General features: G+C 38.3%; 1 protein-coding gene across 8 annotated transcripts in view; it reads right to left on the bottom strand.

Moving 5' to 3' along the window:
- The window catches only part of TASP1 (taspase 1), a 307,997-nt gene that overhangs the window by 136,057 nt on the left and 149,178 nt on the right, over positions 1-22,762 (bottom strand). For 6 of the 8 annotated variants that reach the window (XM_028523961.2, XM_036009562.1, XM_036009563.1 and 3 more), the window contains 2 exons: positions 19,429-19,548; positions 9,911-9,989 (listed from right to left, as the gene is read on the bottom strand). In XM_028523961.2, the coding sequence (XP_028379762.1) occupies positions 9,911-9,989; positions 19,429-19,548 (199 nt within the window). The remainder of the gene's footprint in view (positions 1-9,910; positions 9,990-19,428; positions 19,549-22,762) is intronic. The other 2 variants (XR_004899340.1, XM_036009564.1) reach the window with 1 other exon arrangement.

The following is a 22,762-nucleotide window of genomic DNA, read 5'->3' as shown; positions in this document are numbered from 1 at the left end:
ACCTAAGTAGAGTAAGCAACAGTCTCAGAATAGAATTCCTGTCCCAGATAATTACTTTAGTTCTTGGAAATATGCTGATACTTTATATACTCTGTTATCTGTAAATAAACTATATTTCTTCCCCACCCCTACTAACTAAACAGTCCAGAGTCAAATGCTTTTAGGGTGATGTTTACAAATGTCACAGTTTTATCTATGCTCGTATCTAGAAGTTATAAATCAAAAAAGATTTCTCACGGCATTATTCTCAACCCTACATATTATATCCCATGGCTGCTCCTTACTCTGAGCCTTCTAAGAATCTTAAGTGCGACAGAATTATTAAAGTTTATTATTTCATAAGGACAAAAAGCTTCTAAGAAGCCACAGTGTTAGCCATGTAAGTGATAAACAGCACTGTCTAATGAAGCTGATAAAGGAACCAGAGTGCGCTGAAGAGTCTCAATTCCACCCCAGTAGAACTAAGATCAATGTATTTAACTCCTTGACCAGTTTTGCTTCTCACCATCTGAATCATTGCTCACCATTCCAGAGCAACCTCAGGATGACTTAGTCTGTCTTCATCTATCTTCCCAAAAAATGAGCATAAAGGGTACCCACTTTATACAAAAGCTATACTTAATCAAGACTATCTACAGAACACCACATAACATCTCAAATTAAGTCCCACATACCTTGCACTCACCCCTCTTCTTCAGGAGGCCTCTGTTCTCATCAGAACACACCACTCTCAAACCTTCCCTAAACTTCCTCTCAGTCATGACTCATCTGACCTTGAAATACACCTGTTGTGGACTGGTTATTTTTCTCCCTACCGAATTCCAAATAATTCCATATGTTAAAGTGCTAATCCCCACTAATGGTAATGGTATTTTGGAGACAATTAGGTGAGGTCATGAAGGTAGGGACCCTATGAAAGGATTCAAGTCCTTATAAGAAGAGAGAGACCAGAGCTCTCTCCCTGCTGGCCATATGAGGACATAGCAAAAAGGGAGCTGTCTTCAAGCCAGGCTACATAAGAGAGCCCTCACCAAGAACCAAATCTGAGGGCACCATGATCCTGGACTTCCGAGCCTCTAGAGCTGAGAGCATCTGTTGTTTAAGCCACACAGTCTGCACTATTGTTATAGCAGCCTGAGCTCAGAAAGATGCCATCTGAATATATTTATTTATTCATATTTCATTCACATCAATTCATTCAACAAACATCAGAAATGCTATCTGATGAGCACCATTAACATAACAGTGAAGAAAACTGATGAAAATCCCAACTCCCATGAAGTTTCATAGCACAGTGGGATAGAAAAGGAATAAAAATTCATAAAAGCAATAAATATTAGATAATGATACATACGACGGGAAAAATAAAAAACTGCAGGAAGGTAGGAAATATTGAATGAGGAAAGATTTACATGTTTAAATAGGGCAGTCAGGGAACATTTCAGTGAGCAGGTGAATTATCTGAATAAAGAGCTGATAAAGTCGGGGGCAGGGGTTTAAGATACTGAGGGTAGAGAGCTAAAGGGGAAGGAAGCAACTCAAGCAAAAGTTCTAAGGTGGGAATATGCCTAGCATGTTCAAGGTACATCGAAGTGGCCAATATAATAGAAACTGAATGAGTAAGTGAAGAAAAGCAGGAGCTGAAGTCCAAGGGAGAGGAGAGGAGCACTTCACATAAGGCCTCACAGACCCTTCATATAGACTTGGGGCTTTTCCTTTGGGCAAGAGGGGAAGCAGTGGACAATTCAGAGGGGTGGTATAACACATGACTTGACTTAGGTTAAAACACCAAATCCTATGTTGAGAATTGAATAAATGGTAAAAAAGCAAAAAGCAAGAGACCAGCTAGGGTCTATTGCAATAATCCTGATTAGAGATGACAGCACTTTAAATCTGTTGGTAGTAGTACAATTGCTAAGAAGCAGTCATATTTTAATTATATTTAGTGTTTGTTGTTATTTGGTTGTGAGTATCATATAAAAGAAAAGAGAAGCCCTGGCTGGTATAGTTCAGTGGACTGGGTGCTGGCCTGCAAAGCAAAGGGTTGCAGGTTCAATTCCCAGTCAGGGCACATGCCTGGGTTGAGGGTCAGGTCCCCAGTAGGGGGTGGACAAGAGGCAACACACATTGATGTTTCCCTCCCTCTCTTTCTCCTTCCCTTCCACTCTAAGAATAAAATAAACAAAATCTTAGAAAAAAAAAAAAGAGAGAGTCCAGGTAAAACATGACTCCCAAGATTTTGGCCTGAGCCACTGGGAGGCTGGAGTTGCTATACGTTGTGTGGAAAAGACTACAAGCAAAGGATGGGAAAGGGGAGAACAATATCAAGAGCTCGTATTTGGACATGCTGAATTTGAGATGACTGTCAGACAAGTAAGTGCAGACTTCAAACAAGCAGTTGAATAACTAAAATCAGGGGAGAGGTCCAGATTAGAGATAAAAATGTGGAAGTCAGTACATTTATGATACCTAGCCATTAGAATGAATGAGAACATCAAAAGGAGTGGGTATACAAAAAGAAAAGTTCAAGGACAAAGCCAACATTGAGAGCTCCCAGAGACGAGCAACATGAACAAAAAAGACTGAGAAGGAGCAGCCACTGAGGTGGGAAGAAGCCAGGAAGTACAGTACCCTGGAAGCCTATCAAGGGTAGTACTTCTGGGGGAAGCAAGTCAATCAAGCAACTGTGTCACATGCTACTTTACAGGACTAAGAGATGACCACTGGATTTGAAAGGTGACTGCTAATCTTGACCCGAACAAATTGGTGGACTGCAGGAGGAGAAGGATTAGCTGAGGAAGATTTAAGAGTAAATGTTGGGAGAAAACTAGGGAAAAAAGTGAACCTCAAGTACAGACAACCCCTTGAAGTTTCACTGTGAAGGGCTGCTAAAAAAACAGGTAAGAAAGTTGGAAGGGAGGCTCAACCACTTAGGTGACCTACACACTGAGTCCAAGTAGAACAGGGCTTTACTCAGGACAGTAATCAAGAGACTAAGCCACCAAGAGTGCTAGTTACATACAGAGAGTACTAAAGAGAAATAATAGTCACTTTTAAAAATGAAGCAAAAAGAACTTTCTGCCAAGATGCAGGCATAGGTAGATGCTTCCTCGCGCAACAAAAAAAGGACACCACAAATTTCAAAACAAAAAACTGCCAGAAAATTGAATTGTATGGAAGTCCAAGAACTAAGGAGTTAAAGAAGAAACATTTATCCAGACCAGTAGGAGGAGTAGAGATGAGCAGCTGGGCAGAGAAGACTCAGCAAGTGAGCAGCTAGAGGACTTGGGCAGGCAACTCGGCAGCTAGTGGACTGGGCAAGGCAGTGGCTGGAGGACTGGGCAGTCCCACATTGCGTGAGAATAAACCAGGAAGAATATATGGGAAGGAGAGAGACTATGCAACCCACGGTTCCAGTGTGGGGAAATAAAGCCTCAAAACCTCTGACTGAAAAAAGAAAAACCCTCTGACCTGTGGGAGTTGAGATGAGGGGAGGAACTCCCAGCCTCACAGGAGAGTTTCTTGGAGAGATCCATAGGATCCTAGAACATACACAAACTCATCCACCTGAAATCAGCACCAGAAGGGCCCAATTTGCTTGTGGGTGGCAGAGAAAGTGACTGAAAGTGGGCAGAGAGCCAACAAGCAGCACTGTTCCCTCTCACACCCCTACCCCATATACAGCACCACAAAGCAGCCACATGGGTTGCCCCTCCCTGGCAAATACCTAAGGCTCCACCCCTTACAACTTCACAGGCCTACAGAGACCAAAAAAAAAAAAAAAAAAAAAAAAATGGCCCAAATGAAAGAACAGATTGAAGCTCCAGAAAAAATACAACTAAGCAATGAAGAGATAGCCAGCCTATTAGATGCAGACTAAGTACAGAAGAAACTGAAAAACTGAACAAACTGATTAGTGGTAACTAAACTGAATCAGTAATCACAAACTCCCAAAAAGCCAAAAGTCCAGGACCAGATGGCTACATAGGCAAATTCTACCAAACATGTAAAGGATTAATACCTATCCTCTTCAATCTATCCCAAAAATTAAAAAGGAAGGAATGCTTCCAAACTCATTCTACAAGGCCAGCATTACCCCAATACCAAAACCAGATAAAGACAATATAAAAAAAAATAAGAAAACTACAGGCCAATATGTCTGATGAACATAGATACAATATCTCCAACAAAATATCTGCAAATAGAATTCAATAATATATTGAAAGTATCATAAACCATGATCAAGTGGGATTTATTCCAGGGATTCAAGAATGGTTGAATACCCACAAATCAATCAACATTAAATACCACAGTAACAAAACAGGATAAAAATCATATGATCTCAATTAAAAAAGTATTTGACCAAGTTCAATACCTATTTATGATAACCTCACAGCAAAATGGGTATAGAGGAAATATACCTCAACACCTAAACACCATATATAATAAACCCACAGCTAATGTCATACTCAATGAAAAAAAAAAAAGCTGAAAGCTTTTTCTCTAAGATCAGGAACAAGACACGAATGCCCACTCTCATCACTCTTGTTCAAGATAGTATTAAACGTCCTAACCACAGCATTCAGACAAGAAAAATAAATAAAAGTTATCAGAATTGGAAAAGTAAAATGTCACTATTTGCAGATGACATAATATTATATATAGAAAACCCTAAGGCTCCACAAAAAATTAGAACAAATGAATTCTGTAAAGCTGAATACAAAATTAATATACAGAAATCTGTTGTATTCCTATACACTAAAAATGAACTATCAGAAAGAAAAATTAAGAAAACAATCCCACTTACAACTGCATCAAAAATAAATAAAATACCGAGAAATAAATTTAATCTAGGAGGTGAAAAACCTGTTATCTGAAGACTGTAAGACATTGATGAAAGAAAGTGAAGACAACACAAATAAATATAAAGATATGCTGTCTCGTGGTTTGGAAGGATTAATAGCAATAAAATGTCCATACTACCCAAAGCAATTTATAAATTCAATTCAATCCCTATCAAAATACCAATGGCATTTTACACAGAACAATAATTCTAAAATTTAGAACCACAAAATATCCAAATAGCCAAAGCAACTTGAGAAAGAAAAACAAAGTTAGAGGTATCACACACCCTGATTTCAAACTACACTACAAAGTTATAGTATTGAAACAATATGGTGCTGGTATAAAAACAGACATATAGATCAATGGAACAGAATAGAGAGTCCAGAAATAAACCCATAGTTACATGGTTATTTAATGATTGGTTATTTAATCATATGGTTACATTATGGTTAAATAACACCATGGTTAATTATGGCTATTTAACCATAACCATATGGTTATACGGTTAATCTACAACAAAGAAGGCAAGAATATACAATAAGGAAAGGACAGTCTCTTCACTAAATGGTGCTGGGAAAACAGGACAGATATATGCAAAAAATGAAACTATATCATTTTTATACCATATACAAAAATAAACTCAAAATACATTAAAGACTTAGATGTAAGACCTGAAACCATAGAACTCATAAAAGACCACAGGCAGAAACTCTTCTATGTTTCTCTTAGCAACATTTTTTTGTGTATGTCTCCTCAGACAAAGGCAACAAAAGTAAAAAATGAACAAATAGGACTACATCAACTAAAAGGTTCTGCACAATCAAGGAAAGCATCAACAACATGAAAATGCAACCTACTGAATGAGAGATGATACAGTCATACACCACTTAATAACAAGAGTATACTCTGAAAACTGCATTGTTAAGTGGTTTTATCACTGTGCAAATTTCATAAGGTGTATTTATACAAACATAGATGAAATAGCCTACTACATACCTAGACTATATGACATATCATTATATATGCAGTCTGTCACTGACTGAAATGTTATGCAGCATGTTATACAGCATATGACTGTATTTGCAAATTATATATACAATAAGGGATTAATATCCAAGATATATAAAGAACTCCTACAAGTCAACATCAAAAAAACAACCCAATTAAAAAATGGGCAGAGGACCTAAATAGACATTTCTCCAAAGAATACATCCAGATGGCCAACAGACACATGGAAAGATACTCAACATCACTAATCATCAGGGAAATGCAAATCAAAACCACAGTAGGATACCACCTCATACCTGTCTACATGGCTATTACCAAAAGACAACAAGTAACAAATGTTGGCAAGGACGTGAAAGGGAAAGGAAGTTTCCTTCATGCACTGTTGGTGGGATTGTAAATTAGTGCAGCCACTATGAAAAACAATATAGAGACTCTTCAAAAAATTGAAAATAGAGCTATCATATAATACAGTAATTCCACTTCTGGGCATTTATACAAAGAAAACAAAAACCCTAGTTGGAAAAGAGACATGCACCCTGTGTTCATTCCAACATCATTTACAATAGCCAAGATATGGAAGTAACCTTGGTGTCTACTGATAGATGGATAAGAAAAATGTGGTATATATACAATATGAAATATTACTCAGCTATAAAAAAAAGAATGAAATCTTGTGATTTGGGACAACATGGATGGACATAGAGGGTGTTATACTACATGAAATAAGTTGAATGAAGAAAGACAAATACTGTATGATTTCATTTATATGCGAAATCTAAATAAAACAAAGAACAAACAAAAAACACAAACAGACTCACAGACACAGAGAACAAACGGATGGTTACCAGAGGGAAGAGTAGGTGGAGGAGTGAAAAATGTGAAAGGGATTAAGAGGTACAAACTTCCAGTTACAAAATAAATAAAACATGGGCATGTAATATAAAGCATAAGGAATGTAGTTAATAATATTATAATAACTTTGTAAAAAGACAGATGGTTACTAGACTTATTATGGTGATCACTTCATAGGGTATATAAATGTCAAATCACTACGTTGTACACCTGAAACTAATATAACATTGTATGACAACTATAATTTTTTAATGGTTACAATGGTAAAAACTATTTGTTTAGAAGGTAGATCTCATATTAAGTGTTCTTAACAGTAAAAAAAATTAATCAATAAGTATTTCTTTTAAATTATGATGTATCTTATAAAAGATGGTGACTTAGATTCAACAAAATACATTCAAATACTCAGGACCAAAAAGTGTGCTAGATCCCTTTTGTATGTCAACTCATTCAAGCCTCATAAATATTAAGGTAGATATTATTCTTATTTTACAAATAACCCCTTGCCAGGGTCACAGCCAATGAGTGAAAGAGTCTGAAAAAGAATCCAGGTATCCACTCTGCTCCCTCCCTATCTAGGCAAATTTCCACTATGCCACATTAGTCAGAGTCTGCAAGTTCAGCTCCTAACACCCTATTCTCTTCCCCATTCCCTACTCATTTCTCCCCACCCAGTGATGAGAACAAGATGCTGGAGTTTATCCCCCAGGCTAATGAGCATGTCCTGTCTGGCCTTGGGAAAGCCCTACCCTGACCATAACTAACTATCCTCCCTCTGCCATTCAATTATCACCTTCCAAAAACCGGAAACCTAAAATGTAGGCCAGGTCTTTTGACTTTCTGCAACAGGCTAAAGCACAATTCATTTATATTTTGGCCAAACAACTGCAAAATTCTGTGCTCCATCTTTCTTCTGGCTTGATCACCTAACTCTGCCATGTGTACCATTGTCAAACTGATAGCAACAGCCCCAGGAAAAACAAGGGTAAAGCAATCACACAAAGTCCCACAGATGGAGAAAACTAAAGACCTGCTCTAGTATCTTCAGGTTCTATGGGCTGATGATGGTTAGTCTTTATACTTAGGAAGTATGTAGTAACATGGCAAGCTGGGACTCCAAGTTAAAAAGCTACAAAAGATGTCATAAACTTGAAACCTAAACTTACCTTTAGTCATATGAAACGGTTTTTAATTGATGCAAGTTGGGCAAAGAAGGAAATATCCAAGGGTAAGGGAAAAAGACCTTAGTTTTACAATTTCAGTTTTACCCACCCACTCCATTCTACTTAACAGAATCAAATCCAGTAAATGCATTCTTATCCCACCTTTCACATTACCAATTTTAAAAGGGGGCTGGGGGTAGTGCACTTAGAAAATCCCAAGGAAATTGAATTTCTTTTCCAAAGTGACACAGTCAAGACAGGCTCTCAGAGTTTAAGCTTACAGAGTTGAATCCAGGTTTCCTAAGATCTAGACATGAGAATAACATTTAAAGAACAGCAAGCAAACTTACTGAACAACATATTTGGCAATAATAAAACTGACAGATGATACAAACTGATACATCTTTGAAAAATAAAAATGAAATAATGAATGATCTATTTTAGACTCCTGTTTATTCAAATACCACAATTTTCCATAGCACGCTAATTCCTAAATATGTATAAAGATATGTGTTACCAATATTAAATTGAAAATTAACTGATAATATTATTTTATGTTCATTATTTTTATGTTCTCTTTAAAATTAAAAGACTAAAAATAATCTTTACCAATTATATTACTGTGATTCACACTCAACATTAATACATATTTAGACTTCACCTGATAGCCAGTGGCTAAGTCTTATTCTCCCACCGATACAGGAGTGAATCGAGGTCAGGAGATTGCTAAAATAGGTAGGCATGATAATATGCACCTAAAATGACAGGGTCAAGTCAACAGAAATGGGAAGAAGCAAAAAATATGAGAATGGTGAGCAAAGAGTAAGATAGTGATGGCAATAAAAAAGATAGTAAGTCCAGGAGAAAGATGGCCAAAGAATGGTAATAAGAAACAAGATGTTTTGTAGAGTCTGGTAAATTTGGTATGTGTACATGACACCCACAGGGACATGTCCAACAGGAAGTAAGAAATGACTCACATGGGCCTCAAGGGAAAAACCCAGAGTAGAGATAGACATGGAAGCCAATACCCTAAGACATAACTGCTGAAATCATGGGAACACAGCAGTAACACCAAATCACCAAGACAACACATGCGAGGAGATGAAGGAAAGACAGCAGAGGCCCAAATCTGTGGCTGTCAGCAATAGGACGAATCTATGAAGAAGGCAAAGACAGGTCAGAGAAGGACAAACCAAAAAAATTCCAGAATCTATGTTACGGGAAGAAAGAAAACAGCCACCTTCATCAGTGATCACAGAAAGAGTCAAGAGTTATCAGGAGAAGACAGCAATTGGATTGACAAAGGAAAGTACATAGAGACAGCTCTATCAATCTTCCCTACTAATAAAGCCTGAGGATATGGGGGGAAAGGCCTAGACTGTAATTGATAGGCAAAAGCAAAACAATATTATTTTGTCAATATAAACCAATATTATTTTGTCAGCCATGCATGTCACCACTTTAAAAGGAAAGGCTTCAAAGTGCATCAGGCTCAGCATATAAAAACTTGGATGTAGACACCAACCGTTCTGCCTATTAAAATTCACCCCCCAACGCCAATGCACACACACTCATGTCTTAATGACACTGACTTTTATAATACTGGTACAAAAACAAGATGTACATTTTGTTAAAATGTAGAGGATTAAATATCATAAACTATGTATTTTGAAATATACTTTTAAGTTTTATGTCAACATTTTATGAAGAACATATCTCTTAGTTTTTGAAATGCCTTGCTACCTTTATATCTGCGATCTAAATTTGGCCCTATCATGAGTCATTAGAGAAAAAAATGCATAAAAAATATTATTAAGTTACAGTTAACTCTAAAAGTGTGATGAAATGTTAGGGAACCATTTACACTGCAAAACTTGTATTGTGAAACAATCCTTAAAAGCTCTCAACTATCACAGATCTTTTATGCATCAGTGTTCTTGTCTATGCAGTGTATAGTCTTGCCTAAAATTACTGTTTTCAATCATTCAATGACCTATGAGGTTGAAGTTATGAAAAATGGTCATGAAAGCAGCAAATACCTGAGGTACTCACAGCTGTGGAGTAGGGATTATGAGTTCCAGTATTTTCAGCCCAGCAGCCACATCCATAAAGAGCAGCCTGGAATAAAAGAAAATAGATAAATATAATATTTCAGAAATACTATATGTCATTACTGGCTTTCAACAGAAGACAAAATCATTCCCACTGATAAATTTAATAATGATGTATATCAACTGGGCAATAATACCAGAGGTTGTATCAAAACTATATTTTCAGCTATTGCAATAATCTAAAATTTTTCAGAAAAAATAGCAAAACAAAGTTTCTTAGTCTTATCAACAGTAATTTTCCTTCCCCTGAAAAATCTCCCATTATAATTTGTCAACCAGCTGCTTTTCTGGCCCTTTCAAATCATTCTGGTTGCCTTAAAACAGTGGTTCTCAAACTAAGTGTGTTATCAAATTACTTGGGGAGCATGGTGACAGGAACCACAGTTCCCAGATATTCGAAGTCAGTGATCTGGGAGCTAGCCCAAGAATCAGCTCTTTAACCAGGGCCCTGGGAGACCAGGATGCCAGCACTCCTGCCATTATCTAGGAAACCCCATTTAGGATGGCCTTTTCCATGCCTCTCTTGGGTGGCATAATATGAACTGCACACATTTATGGACCAAAGGACCCAGTATATGTTGACCCCTGTGCTAGATTTTTCCAGGTGTAAAGAAAAAAGAATAAAAGTCCTGTTCAAGCTAATCACTTTGTAAAGTGGTGAAGCAGATGTATATGTCTCAAACTGGAAACACAATAAGTTGCTATAGTTTTATAAGTTTTATAGTTTTATAGAATACATCAATCATTCCTATTTTGTTTCCAATTAATGCTACCCAGAATGTCTAGCTTCATCTCTTCAATATCCACAATCACTTCTTTGCCTTTAAGAGTAGAATTACAAGTGAAAATTTTCCACTCCTTAGTTAGAAGCAGACTTAGAAAAAACCTTAGATAGCTATCATAGAGTAATACAAAAATGTGCATTATCGCATGTTTGATGAGAATGAAAAACTGAAAACAACAAAGTTGATCAGTAAGAAAATTGCTAAATATTGGCATAACAATGTGTGGAATTCACTGCAAATGCTCAAAAATAATTAAAATAGTTAAAAAAAAAAAAAGGTGAGCCACAACAATACATCAGCACTCAGTATGACTGATGGGAAGAAAGATAATTCCCATAAAATAGTACCGTTATTTTCTAGGCGCTCACTGTTGAGGACTGGAATAAGACTGTGAATGGTTACCAGACAAACTACAGCTTTCTATAATTTTCTATCCTTTTTTTACAAAGACTTCAGAACTCATTTACTCCAATATTCTACGAAGCACATGAATCTCCATGAAATATCCCAAGTACATCTGATACTAAGAAGCTCACTATCTCATGTTAGAACATACTCCCCACTTGGACACTTCCCAATGGTGAAAAGTTCTTCCTTAGATTGCATAAGGAATATCTGCTCTAATATAACTTCCACCCACTCGTACTAGTTCTACTCTCTGGAAATACTTTAACCACCTCCTAAAGCCCTGTGAATTTTTTAAACAACTATCCTAGTGCCCTGATTCTTTTCTCACTCAAAGAATCCTAGATTTGTGAACTGTTTCTCAAGACTGAAATGCACACACACACACACCCCACTCCCTTAATCACCGTCCTTGAGAAATAATACAAAATCTAGGATAATTGGAGATGAAGTCTTGTGACCCACAGTTGCCACCCCCAGGTGTCACGACAACAGCCCTCTTAAAAGTAAAACCAAGAACTGAACACAACACATCCAACACAGCAGACAGTAGAAAATACATTATGGCTGTTGAAAATACCATGCCTCCTACATTCATAAGACTTCTAGGTCAGAGTAGCAACTGAAAGCTCTACAGGAAGGATTCAAAACATGGATTTCATAATAAAACTGGCAGACTTGTTGGATAAGCCATTCAACTGGTACTACCTGGAATAGGGTCAGCCAAAGCCTCAGAGAACACAGGACCTCAGAAGAAGGACCCATTTGTCCTTCAGTGAACACCCTGGACATTAGCCCATTGTCCTCTCCATTCCCCACAATTATCTTGACCAGGAGCCAGCACTCCGAAAACTGTAAATAAGGCCACAAGGATACCTCTTAGAAACCCAGTGGAGGTCAACTCTTTCTAGAAAAGAAAGAACATTTATTCTTATTCTTGTTTATTCTAAGAAAATTCCTTTTATGCTACCTCTTCTCAATTTTATGACCTAAAATTGTCTGATTTTGAAACCTTCTGAAATTGGTTGGGCAGAGACACAGATAGGTAAGATAAAAGAAAAAATCAGAGATTGTCTCTTATCTACTTCTTTGGATAAGACACAGCCTTAAGCCAGCCTAAAAAACAATTTTAAAAAGCTTCCCTCTTTTAGTAGTAAGATTTTATTCAAGTTGCTGTCATGTGGTAAAAGTAGGTCATATAAATTATATTTATTATTATGACTTAATCTTCTCTGGGTCTTAGTTTCCTCTTTCATAAAATGAGGATAATTAAAACACCCCCCTCAAAGTATTGTAAGATGATGTGAATTATGCTTGGTGCACATACCAAATGATTAACAAACAGTAGGTATAACTATTATTATGAAGAACAATGATAAATGATTTAGATGCATTATATCACTTAATCTTCTGGAACTTTGTAAGATAGCTATTTATCCTCATTTTACAGTAGGGAAAAGTAGAGCTTAAAACACTGAATATTGTCCACAGTCAGAAGACTGGTAAATGAAAAGGTGGGAAGAGAATAAAGGTTTACCTGAATCCAAAGTCCATATTCTTAACCACTAAACTCAACTACCTATTTGTATGTGCATAGGGTGAGGCTTAAGGGAGGAAGAAAATACCATAATTCTGTTCTCATGTCCCAGTTGTAAATACTAATCATAACAGTAAGCTAAAGAAGAAAATAATTCCTAACTCAAATTGCCATTTTACCATCTGAACTATTATCATATACCAAGAGCAGGGAAATATGCTAAATTTTTAGTTTATTTGTACATTTAGATATATTTTAAAAGATCTAGTTTTAGCACATTTAATTTTTAAATTACATTTTATTGATTACGCTATTGTAGTTTTCCCATTTTTCCACCTTTGTCCCCCTCGATCCAGCACCCCCCACTCCCTCAGGCAATCCTCAAACCTTGGTTCATATTCACTGGTCATGCATATAAGTTCTTTGGCTACTCCATTTCCTATACTATACTTTACATCCCAATGGCTATTCTGTAACTGCCAATTTGTACCCCTTAATCCCCCTCCCTCTTCATTCATTTCCCCCAAATTCCCCTTCCATCTGGCAATCATCAAAATGCTCTCCAAAGGACTAAGGGACACGGCAACAGTGTGGTGACTATAGGGAGAAGGGGGTATAAGAAGTCTAAATGGTAATGGGAAAAAAATCAATAAAAAAAAGAAAACACTCTCTGTATCCATGATTCTGCCTCTGCCCTTGTTTGCTTAGATTCAATTGTTGATAGATACATATTTTTTGCCATTTTACTGTTACTAGTTTTGAAATTTTTAAGTAAGTCCCTTTAATATTTCCTATAATAATGGCTTGGTGCTGATGAATTCCTTTAGTTTTTTCTTGTCTGGGAAGCTCTTTATCTGCCCTCTGATTCTAAATCATAGCTTTGCTGGGTAGAGCAATCTTGGCTGTAGGTCCCTGTTTTTCATGACTTTGAATATTTCTTTCCAATCCCTTCTAGCCTGCAAAGTTTCTTTTGAGAAATCAGCTGACAGTGCTTTGAGAACTCCCCTATAGGTAACTACTTTTTTCTTGCTGCTTTTAAGACTCTCTCTTTATCTTTAACCTTTGGCATTTTAACATGATGTATCTTAGAGTGGGCCTCTCTGCATCCATCTTGTTTGGGACTCTGTGCTTCCGAGACTTGCGTTTCTATTTCCTTCACCAAATTAGGCAAGTTTTCTTTCACTATTTTTTCAGATAGATTTCCAACTTCTCGCTATTTCTCTTCTCCTTCTGGTACCCCTATGATGAGACTGTTGGACCTCTTGAACTTGCCCCAGAGGCTGTTCACACTATCCTTTTTTTTCGGGGGGGGGGGGGGGTTGTCTTTTTTCTTTCTGTTATTCTGATTGGTTGTTTTTTTTGCTTCCTTATGTTTCAAATCATTGACTGGATTCTGAGCTTCATCCACTCTACTATTGTTTCCCTGTAAATTGTTCTTTATTTCAATTAGTGTATCCTTCATTTCTGACTGGATTTTTATGCTGCTTAGGTCCTCACTAAGTTCCTTGAACATCTTTATAACCAATGTTTTGAACTCTGTATCTCATAGTCTGCTTATCTCCTTTTTGATTAGCTATTTTTCTGGAGTTTTGATCTATTCTTTCATTTGGCCATGTTTCTTTGTCTCCTCATTTTTTGGCAGCTTCCCTGTATTTGTTTCTATGTATTAGGTAGAGCTGTTATGACTTCCTGTCTTGGTAGCATGGCCTAATGTAGTATGTGTCCTATAGGGTTCAGTGGCACAGCCTGCCCTATCATCCAAACTGGGTATTTGAGGTGCACCCTCCATGTGGGCTGAGTACACCCTCTTCTTGTAGTTGAACCTTGATTGATGTCTGCAGGTCAATGGGAAGGATTTACCCAGGCCGGTCAGCTGCAAGTACTGGCTGTGACCACAGACCACCAACCTCTACACTATATGGAGGATCAGCTGTGCAGGGACAGGGTGGTGGTGCTTCAACAAGGTCTGTAGCTATCCACTGGGTATGCAGGCTCTGGGGTTTCCCAAGTGATGCAGACCATGGTCAGCCCCAACCTGTGATTTGCCTGGGGCCATCTTGCATGAACTACAATGCCACCTGTAGATGGCTACTACTTGTGCTGGGCTTGAGGTTCACAGGCCAAAGCCAATCTATGAACCTAAGCTGTTGCTAGTGCCCAGCCTGGGGCCTCACAGTAAGTGGTACAGGGGCTGGGAGCTCATTGAGGCTGACTGTTGCTTGTTTGAGAGAATTTAGGAAGTTGTGAATCATGAGCCAAGACCAGCCATTTATGTGGATAAGCCACTGTAAACAGCTTGCATGGGCCATAACTTGAATGGGATGGCACCTCAGTGGGTCTCCAAAGCAGGACAAAGAGTTGTAATCATGTCAATGGAGTCTCAGAAATGACACCTGCCTGCCAGCTCGGTGGAGGGAGGGTTCAGAAAAGGAACAATGGCCTCTTCCTAACTTTCTGTCAGGGAGAAAGCTGTCTCGCAGCTCTCACCTTGATGCCAGGCACAACCAATTCCTTCTTGTAAGCCACTGATGCTTTTCAAACTGCTACCTTGGTTCTGGAGCTCAGAGGAGTGAGTCTGAGTAAGTTTGTGAGTGGATTCTTTAAGGGGAACTACTTGGGACTCCAGAAGCTTCTTCCACCAACTCAATCTCCACTGTTTGTTACAGCCAGAAGTTATGAGGACTTATCATCCTGGCACTGGGACCCTGGGCTGGAAAGGGCCTGCGGTAGGGCCAGGAGTCCTCGCTCCCAAGATATCCCTCCCAAATTTTTAACTAATACATATGAGTGTGGCATCAACCTGCTCCATGTTTCCATGTACAAGCCCCACCTACCAGTCTGAATAGCTGTGGTTTCTTTAATCCATAGTTGCTGGACTCCCACTAACTTAATTACTGACAGTTCTCAGTAATGGTTGTTCTATAGTTTAGTTTTAATTTTGATGTGGTTCTGCGAGGAGGAAAACCATGTTTATGCATGCATCCATCTTGACTGCAAGTCTAGTCTTAGCACATTTATAAAATACTCTTTGCTTTAGGGGACTTCCAGCGGAGATGGAGGCATAGGTAGACACACTGCCTCCTCGCATAACTAAAAGAAGGACAACGATTTAAAAACAAAAAACAATCAGAACTGACAGGAAATCAAACTGTATGGAAGTCTGACAACCAAGGAATTAAAGAAGAAACATCCAGCCAGACTGGTAGAAGGGGTGGAGGTGGGCAGCTGGGCGGAGAGGACTTGCAGCAAAGCAGCAGTGGAGGACAGGGCGCGTAAGGTGGTGGCTGGGCGGGAAAGCAGCAGCTGGTGGACCAAGCAAGGCAGCGGATTGTAGAGCAGGTGGTCCCACATTCATGTGCAGATAAACTGGGAGGAACACCTAGGGAGCAAGACAGACTCCACAACTTGGGGCCCCAGCGTCAAGAAATAAAACCTAAAGCTTCTGACTGAAAAAACCTGTGGGGGTTGAGGAGGCAGTAGGAGAAACTCCCAGCCTCACAGGACAGTTCGTTGGAGAGATCCACAGGGTCCTAGAACATACACAAGCCAACCCACATGGGAATCAGCACAAGAAGGGCCCACTTTGCTTGTGGGTAGCAGGGGAAGTGACTGAAATCTGGCAGAGAGCAGAGCAAATGCCACTGTTCCCTCTTGACCCCTTCCCCACATACAGTGTTGATGTGGGTTGCCCAGCCCTGGTGAGCACCTAAGGCTCTGCCCCTTATATGTAGCAGGCAAGCCAAGACAAAAAAAAAATGGCCCAAATTAAAGAACAGATCAAAGCTCCAGAAAAAACACAACTAAGCAACAAAGAGATAGCCAACCTATCAGATGCACAGTTCAAAACATTGGTAATCAGGATGCTCACAGGCTTGGTTGAATTTGGTCACAAATTAGATGAAAAAATGAAGGCAATGCTAAATGAAACACAGGAAAATGTACAGGGGACCAATGGTGATGGGAAGGAAACTAGGACTCTAATCAACGGTGTGGACCAGAAGGAAGAAAGAAACTTTCAACCAAAGAATGAAGAAACAAGAATTCAAAAATATGAGGAGAAGCTTAGAATCCTCCAGGACACCTTTAAATGTTCCAACATCTGAATTATAGGGGTTCCAGAAGGCGAAGAGGAAGAGCAACAAATGGAAAACTTATTCGAACAAATAATAAAAGAGAACTTCCCCAATCTGGCACAGGAAATAGACTTCCAGGAAGTCCAGAAAGCTCAGAGAGTCCCAAAGAAGTTGGACCCAAGGAGGAACACACCAAGGTACATCATAATTACATTACCTGAGATTAAAAATAAGGAGAGAATCTTAGAAGCAGCAAGAGAAAAGAAGACAGCTACCTACAAAGGAGTTCCCATTAGACTGTCAGCTGATTTCTCAAAAGAGATCTTACAGGCAAGAAGGGGCTAGAAAGAAGTATTCCAAGTCAAGAAAGGCAAGGACCTACATCCAAGATTGCTCTATACAGCAAAGCTTTCATTTAGAATGGAGGGGCAGAGAAACTGCTTCTCGGGTAAGGTCAAGTTAAAGGAGTTCATCATCACCAAGCCCTTATAGGAAATGTTAAAGGGATTTCTCTAAGAAAAAGAAGATCAAAAACATGAACAGTAAAATGACAGCAAACTCACAATTATTAACAACCACACCTAAAACAAAAACAAACTAAGCAAAGAACTAGAAAAGGAACAGATTCACAGAAATGGAGATCACATGAAGGGTTATCAACAGGCAAGTGGGAGGGGGAGAGAAGGGGAAAAGGTACAGAGAATAAGGAGCATAAATGGTAGGTAGAAAATAGACAGGGGGAGGATAAGAATACTATAGGAAAAGTAGCAGCCAAAGAACTTACAATGTATGACCCATGGACATGAACTAAAGGGGGGGAATGTGAATGGGAGAAGGTATGCAGGGTGGAGGGGAATTAAAGGGGGGGGAATGGGACAACTGAAATAGAATAGTTGATAAAACATATTGAAAATAAATAAATAAAATAAAAAAATAGAAAAATAGTCTTTGCTTTGAAAAAAAGAAAAAAACTTGCTTGTGCATTTTGTTGCTTAAGTATTTTGTTACATTCTCTCCTGATTGTAAAGAACAGTTCTTTACCTCTCATCTGAATCTTACATTTCCCACTCCCCTCCCCCCAGGCTAATTACATCTTATCCAAGCAATATAATCCAATTAAGCAACTGTATTTTCCTGTAAGTACCTTGACTCCTCTTCTCCATACCCTTTCCTGAGTTTTCATCTCTCACAAAGAGTGTATTCATAAACTAGCCAAGTGGAGCAAATAAACATTAAGTTTTACACAAGTATTTCTTTTTCCAGAGTAGTCTCCTTTGCAGTGGCAGAATGATTTAAAGATTGTTTGATGCAATATCCTGCTAATATAGTCCAGAACTATCCTTGGTTCTGTTGTTGCTATTTTGCTAACCGAAACAAACAAAAAACAGTGAGAAAATCATAGGAATTGCAATGCTATAAAGGTGGCTCTGCTGGCTTTTCTCTCTCCTTTACCAAGGCATCCAAATCTCCTATGCCAACCTTGGTTTTCTTATTCCAAACTTGACAAATGCACAAGGCTTTCATAATGTGGAAAAATACCATGACTAGACAAGGCCTTTTACAATTAATTCAAAGCACTGTACACATCTTGAGTAACCAACCATTCCCCATAAATCCCCTTGTATAATAGACAAAGAATTGCACAGAAGTAATTATTTTTCCCTTCCCTTTCTTCCAAGGACTGTAAGTGGTTTGTCCACAATAAAAGGCAGATTAGGAAACAACACTTGAGGCTTTGCAAAGATAGACATCCTCCATGGATCAGATCACTCTGCTGCAAGCATTCACTAATCACTATGTCCAAAGCAACGGTGACACCAACTCTTCTTCAAACATGAGAAACAAAGTACAAAGAGTAGCCAAGTAGTATTCCACATGTAACATGAGATCCAAACACTAAGCTTAAACACGCCCCATGCAACTACTTCAACAGATTCTATGATGGGTATCCAATTCAGTTGTTCACTCAATAAATATATTAAGGGTATAACGCTTACTAGATCAAATAGACTGTTAAATTTCATTCTCAATGTAGTACTAAAGGTTGATGATGGGGATGAAGGTGGGAGTGGGGGATGGGAGGTCAAGGTGTGCAAGTAAACTGAAAATAAGCCAGTTACACAAAAATTAGATTTTCCTTATACCTAGATTTCTAAGTATCATTTGTTGGTGACCTGAAATACTGGTTAGTCTATAAAATAACTGAAATGCTTAACCAGAGGAAGGATTTAGAGAGTCAGAATATTCCTTGAATGAAAGAAATACAAAATAGAACTCTAAAATCATTTTCCCAACTACAGAGAGAGCAGAAATTCAGTCAGATAGTGCTTCCTCCTAAAGAGAATGACACTTACAAAGGAAGAAAATAGAAATCAATACATTTATTAAATGTCAACTAATTCTCAGCCTATTGAAAACAGTAAAACATAGATCAGAAAGAACTCTATTACTATGAGTCAATTTTGTTAGAAAGAATCTTGGGAAGGTTTTTCATTGATGATTTACACTATACAAATGTCAAAAAGCAATGTAGTATTTTTTTTCTAAAGGAAAAAAATGTCTCTACAGTTTAAAGTTTGGGACCTAGAAAATTCCATGTTTGAACTTGAAAAACTAGTTTAAAAAAACCACAAATTAATTACTTACCTGCCCAACTCTCCCTGGATGTTTCAAAGCCAAGCCTCCACTGGAGACAGCAGCAGCAACATTCCCTTCATGGTCCACAACCACAGCTCCCACCGTGTCCAAAGTGCCTGAGTCGTTCTCCTAGAGAGTAAAAGTATCATGAGCACTTACTAAACATGATGTGTGACAATTTGATATGACTCGATAGCACTTTTTAGTGAAATCATGACATAAAATATGAGCTAGTCCTTAAGTGGAACATTCAGCGATCTCCTAAAATTACCTATTATCAAGTTGCTGTCTAAAGCCCGTTCAAATCAAAATGTATCTGCCACTGAAAAAATCCTGAACAAAAGTTTTTTCTCACAATAAGCCTAATATGCCTTTCTATTGAAGGAGAAAAAATTAATATGATTTTAAAATATATCAGTGTCGTAGCTCAGTGGATTGAGCGCGGGCTGCGAACCAGGCATCGCAGGTTCGATTCCCAGTCAGGGCACATGCCTGGGTTGTAGGCCACGGCCCCCAGCAACGGCACATTGATGTTTCTCTCTCTCTCTTTCTCCCTCCCTTCCCTCTCTAAAAATACATAAATAAAATCTTTAAAAAATATATATATCACAGTGTCTTCTTATCTCCAAAAATTAAGTTCATGATTGAGATTCTGTAACAGCAAGTATCTGTGGCATAAGTGAAATACCATTATTAGTATTTTTAAAATATTACATACAAATTTTTAAAAGTAAGCCCTGGCTGGCATAGCTCAGTGGATTGAGTGCAGACTGTGAACCAAAGTGTTGCAGGTTCAATTCCCATTCAGGGTACATGCCTGGGTTGTAGGCCACAGCCCCCAGCAGCCGCACATTGATGTTTCTCTCTTTTTCTCTCTCTCCCTCTCTCTCTCCCTCCCCCCCTCTCTCTCTCTCTTTCTCTCTCTCTCTCTCTCTCTCTCCCCCCCCCCCGCCTTTTCCTCTCTAAAATTAAATAAATAAAATCTTTAAAAACATAAAAGTAAGAAAGTCAGCACAATAGAGAATGGTATTTACAATCTCAGAGTATATTATGCTAAAATTTTCTTTTACAGTTTTTGGCCTGTGAGAAACTTTGTGGCAAGCCTGCTTCTCTGCTATATAAATAATATGCCTGCCAACTGTGTATCAGAAAACTATGTATCTTTGAGAGGCATCTTTGTATGTCTCTGTTTTGTCCCAGGTCCCACATGTTTAAGACACTTCACATGCAATCACTACAAGCAGCTGTCTTCCTACCTTGAAGTTTTCTGGGTCACCTATGCAAGAGAGAAGAACCTTATACTACTGGATAAAAATCAGAATTAAGGAAGGCAGGTAAAAGGTGTCATGAAAAACAAAAATTTTTATATATTAATAAGTCAGTCATAATGGTGTTTTTTTAAAGATTTTTCATTTTATTTATTTTTTGACACAGAGGAAGGGAGGAAGAGAGAGAGGGGGAGAAACATCAATGTGTGGTTGCCTCTCCTGCACCCCCTACTGGGGACCTGGCCCACAACCCAGGCATGTGCCCTGACTAGGAATGAACCAACAACCCTTTGGTTCACAGGCCGGTGCTCAATCCTCTGAGCCACACCAGCCAGGGCCCATGATGGTGTTCTTAAAATTAGGACACTGGTTTTCAAACTGTACCCCAGAAACAAAGACCCCTTACCCACATTCCCACCCACAAGGACACAGAGAAGAGCCAAATATAACCCCAGATTCAACAAGAACAACTCCCCCTCCTTGTGGTTCATGGTCACACTACTGAGAAAGACTTCAGGTGTACTGAGGGATCCCTCCCAAAGGTTTTGAAGTACAATCCCCAGGAAAGTCAATGAGCTCCTACAGCTACATTAAAAGTTGAGCAAAATTGAAGGGAGTTTTGAAATAATAGAAGCAGAATGCAAAGAAAAGGTTTTTCCTTAAAGCAAACTGAAAAATTCAGAGGCAGAGCATGCCACAATATTACATTAATAATACAATACTACGTTAATAAATATTACATTAAGTCTGTTAGGAGAAGGCACATGTAGGCATTTACATTTCTTTGGTTATTACTAGTCTAATTCCTCTTAAATATAATGATATGACAGTACTTACTTTGATGTAAAAGGTGTATCTGACTGAAATGAGTGCTGTATTTCTACTGTCCCTTTTGACCATAGCTGGGAGAAGCCTTGCCAATGTATCCACATGGCCATATCCCAGAATACCATGGTTCTGCTGGTGGCAGGCTGCCTGACCTTCACAGACAGTTCTCTGACCTGACTGTAAACTCTCTGACCCACTCTGTTTCATTTTACACACAGCAGACATTTCAGGACATCATTATTCATTAATTAGAAGGAATAATGTATTTCTGCATCCCTGTAGTAAGTGATGATACATGCCATGCCATTCTAATGTCAGGGCCTCAGTCTTCCATCTCCTTTTCTCAAGATTCAATTTCATGCAAATTCAGAAGGTGCTACTATCTTAGGGAAGATTTATCAAAAGCAGGTCTGCTGATTTGGTATTGACAAACTAAAGTTTATCTTCTTTGGTGGATAAGATGTAAGTATCAATGTAAAGAAATGCACTGGACACATTTTGTTACAAAGATGAGTAATCTTAATGAGAAATGTACTTTAAAGGTGAACATATGTTTCATTATTCTAGGAAATAATTCCTAAATCATTATATCCTGGCAACCTCAGATACAGAAGTGTTTGTTTCTTGTCCAGATGCCAAGTGGTATGACTTCTATAGGTGGACTTTTCAAATTTTAATGTGCATGCAAACCATCTGGAGAATCTGTTGAAATGCAGATTATGATGGAGTTACCTGGGAATGGTCAAGACAATATGCCAAACAACCTCCCACTAATGCTGATATTGCTAGTCTATGAACCCTGTTTTGAGAAACAGGTCTGAGAGCACCCCACAGGGCCATTATCAACCAAACGTCTACTATAATCAATGATACAAATAATTTTAGAGTCACAAATCTACTCAGGGAGAAACTTAAATCACCTAAGACTAACATATGTCAGCATAAGAGATTTAAACTCTTTTACTCAAACACCAATTGGCAGCATATCATCATGATCACACCACTGATGAACATATTACAAAGTACTTTAAATTATTGATCTTATACTGGTTCTTTTAGAAATGGACAATTTTCATACAAATGGAAACTATAAAATAATTTTACTCAACAGCAACAACAAAAATTCAAGGAACAGTATTCTTTATGAGTTTTATTTTATTAACTGAGACTTCTGATCCTACCACAGCATTCTGTAATAGAAATTTTACTGCAGAAATACATAACATATACATGGTGACATATATTAT

The sequence above is a fragment of the Phyllostomus discolor genome, chromosome 9 (assembly GCF_004126475.2).
Source record: "Phyllostomus discolor isolate MPI-MPIP mPhyDis1 chromosome 9, mPhyDis1.pri.v3, whole genome shotgun sequence".
Classification (NCBI taxonomy): domain Eukaryota; kingdom Metazoa; phylum Chordata; class Mammalia; order Chiroptera; family Phyllostomidae; genus Phyllostomus; species Phyllostomus discolor.
The sequence above is the reverse complement of the archived record's forward strand: the minus strand, read 5'-3'. Positions and strand labels throughout refer to the sequence as shown.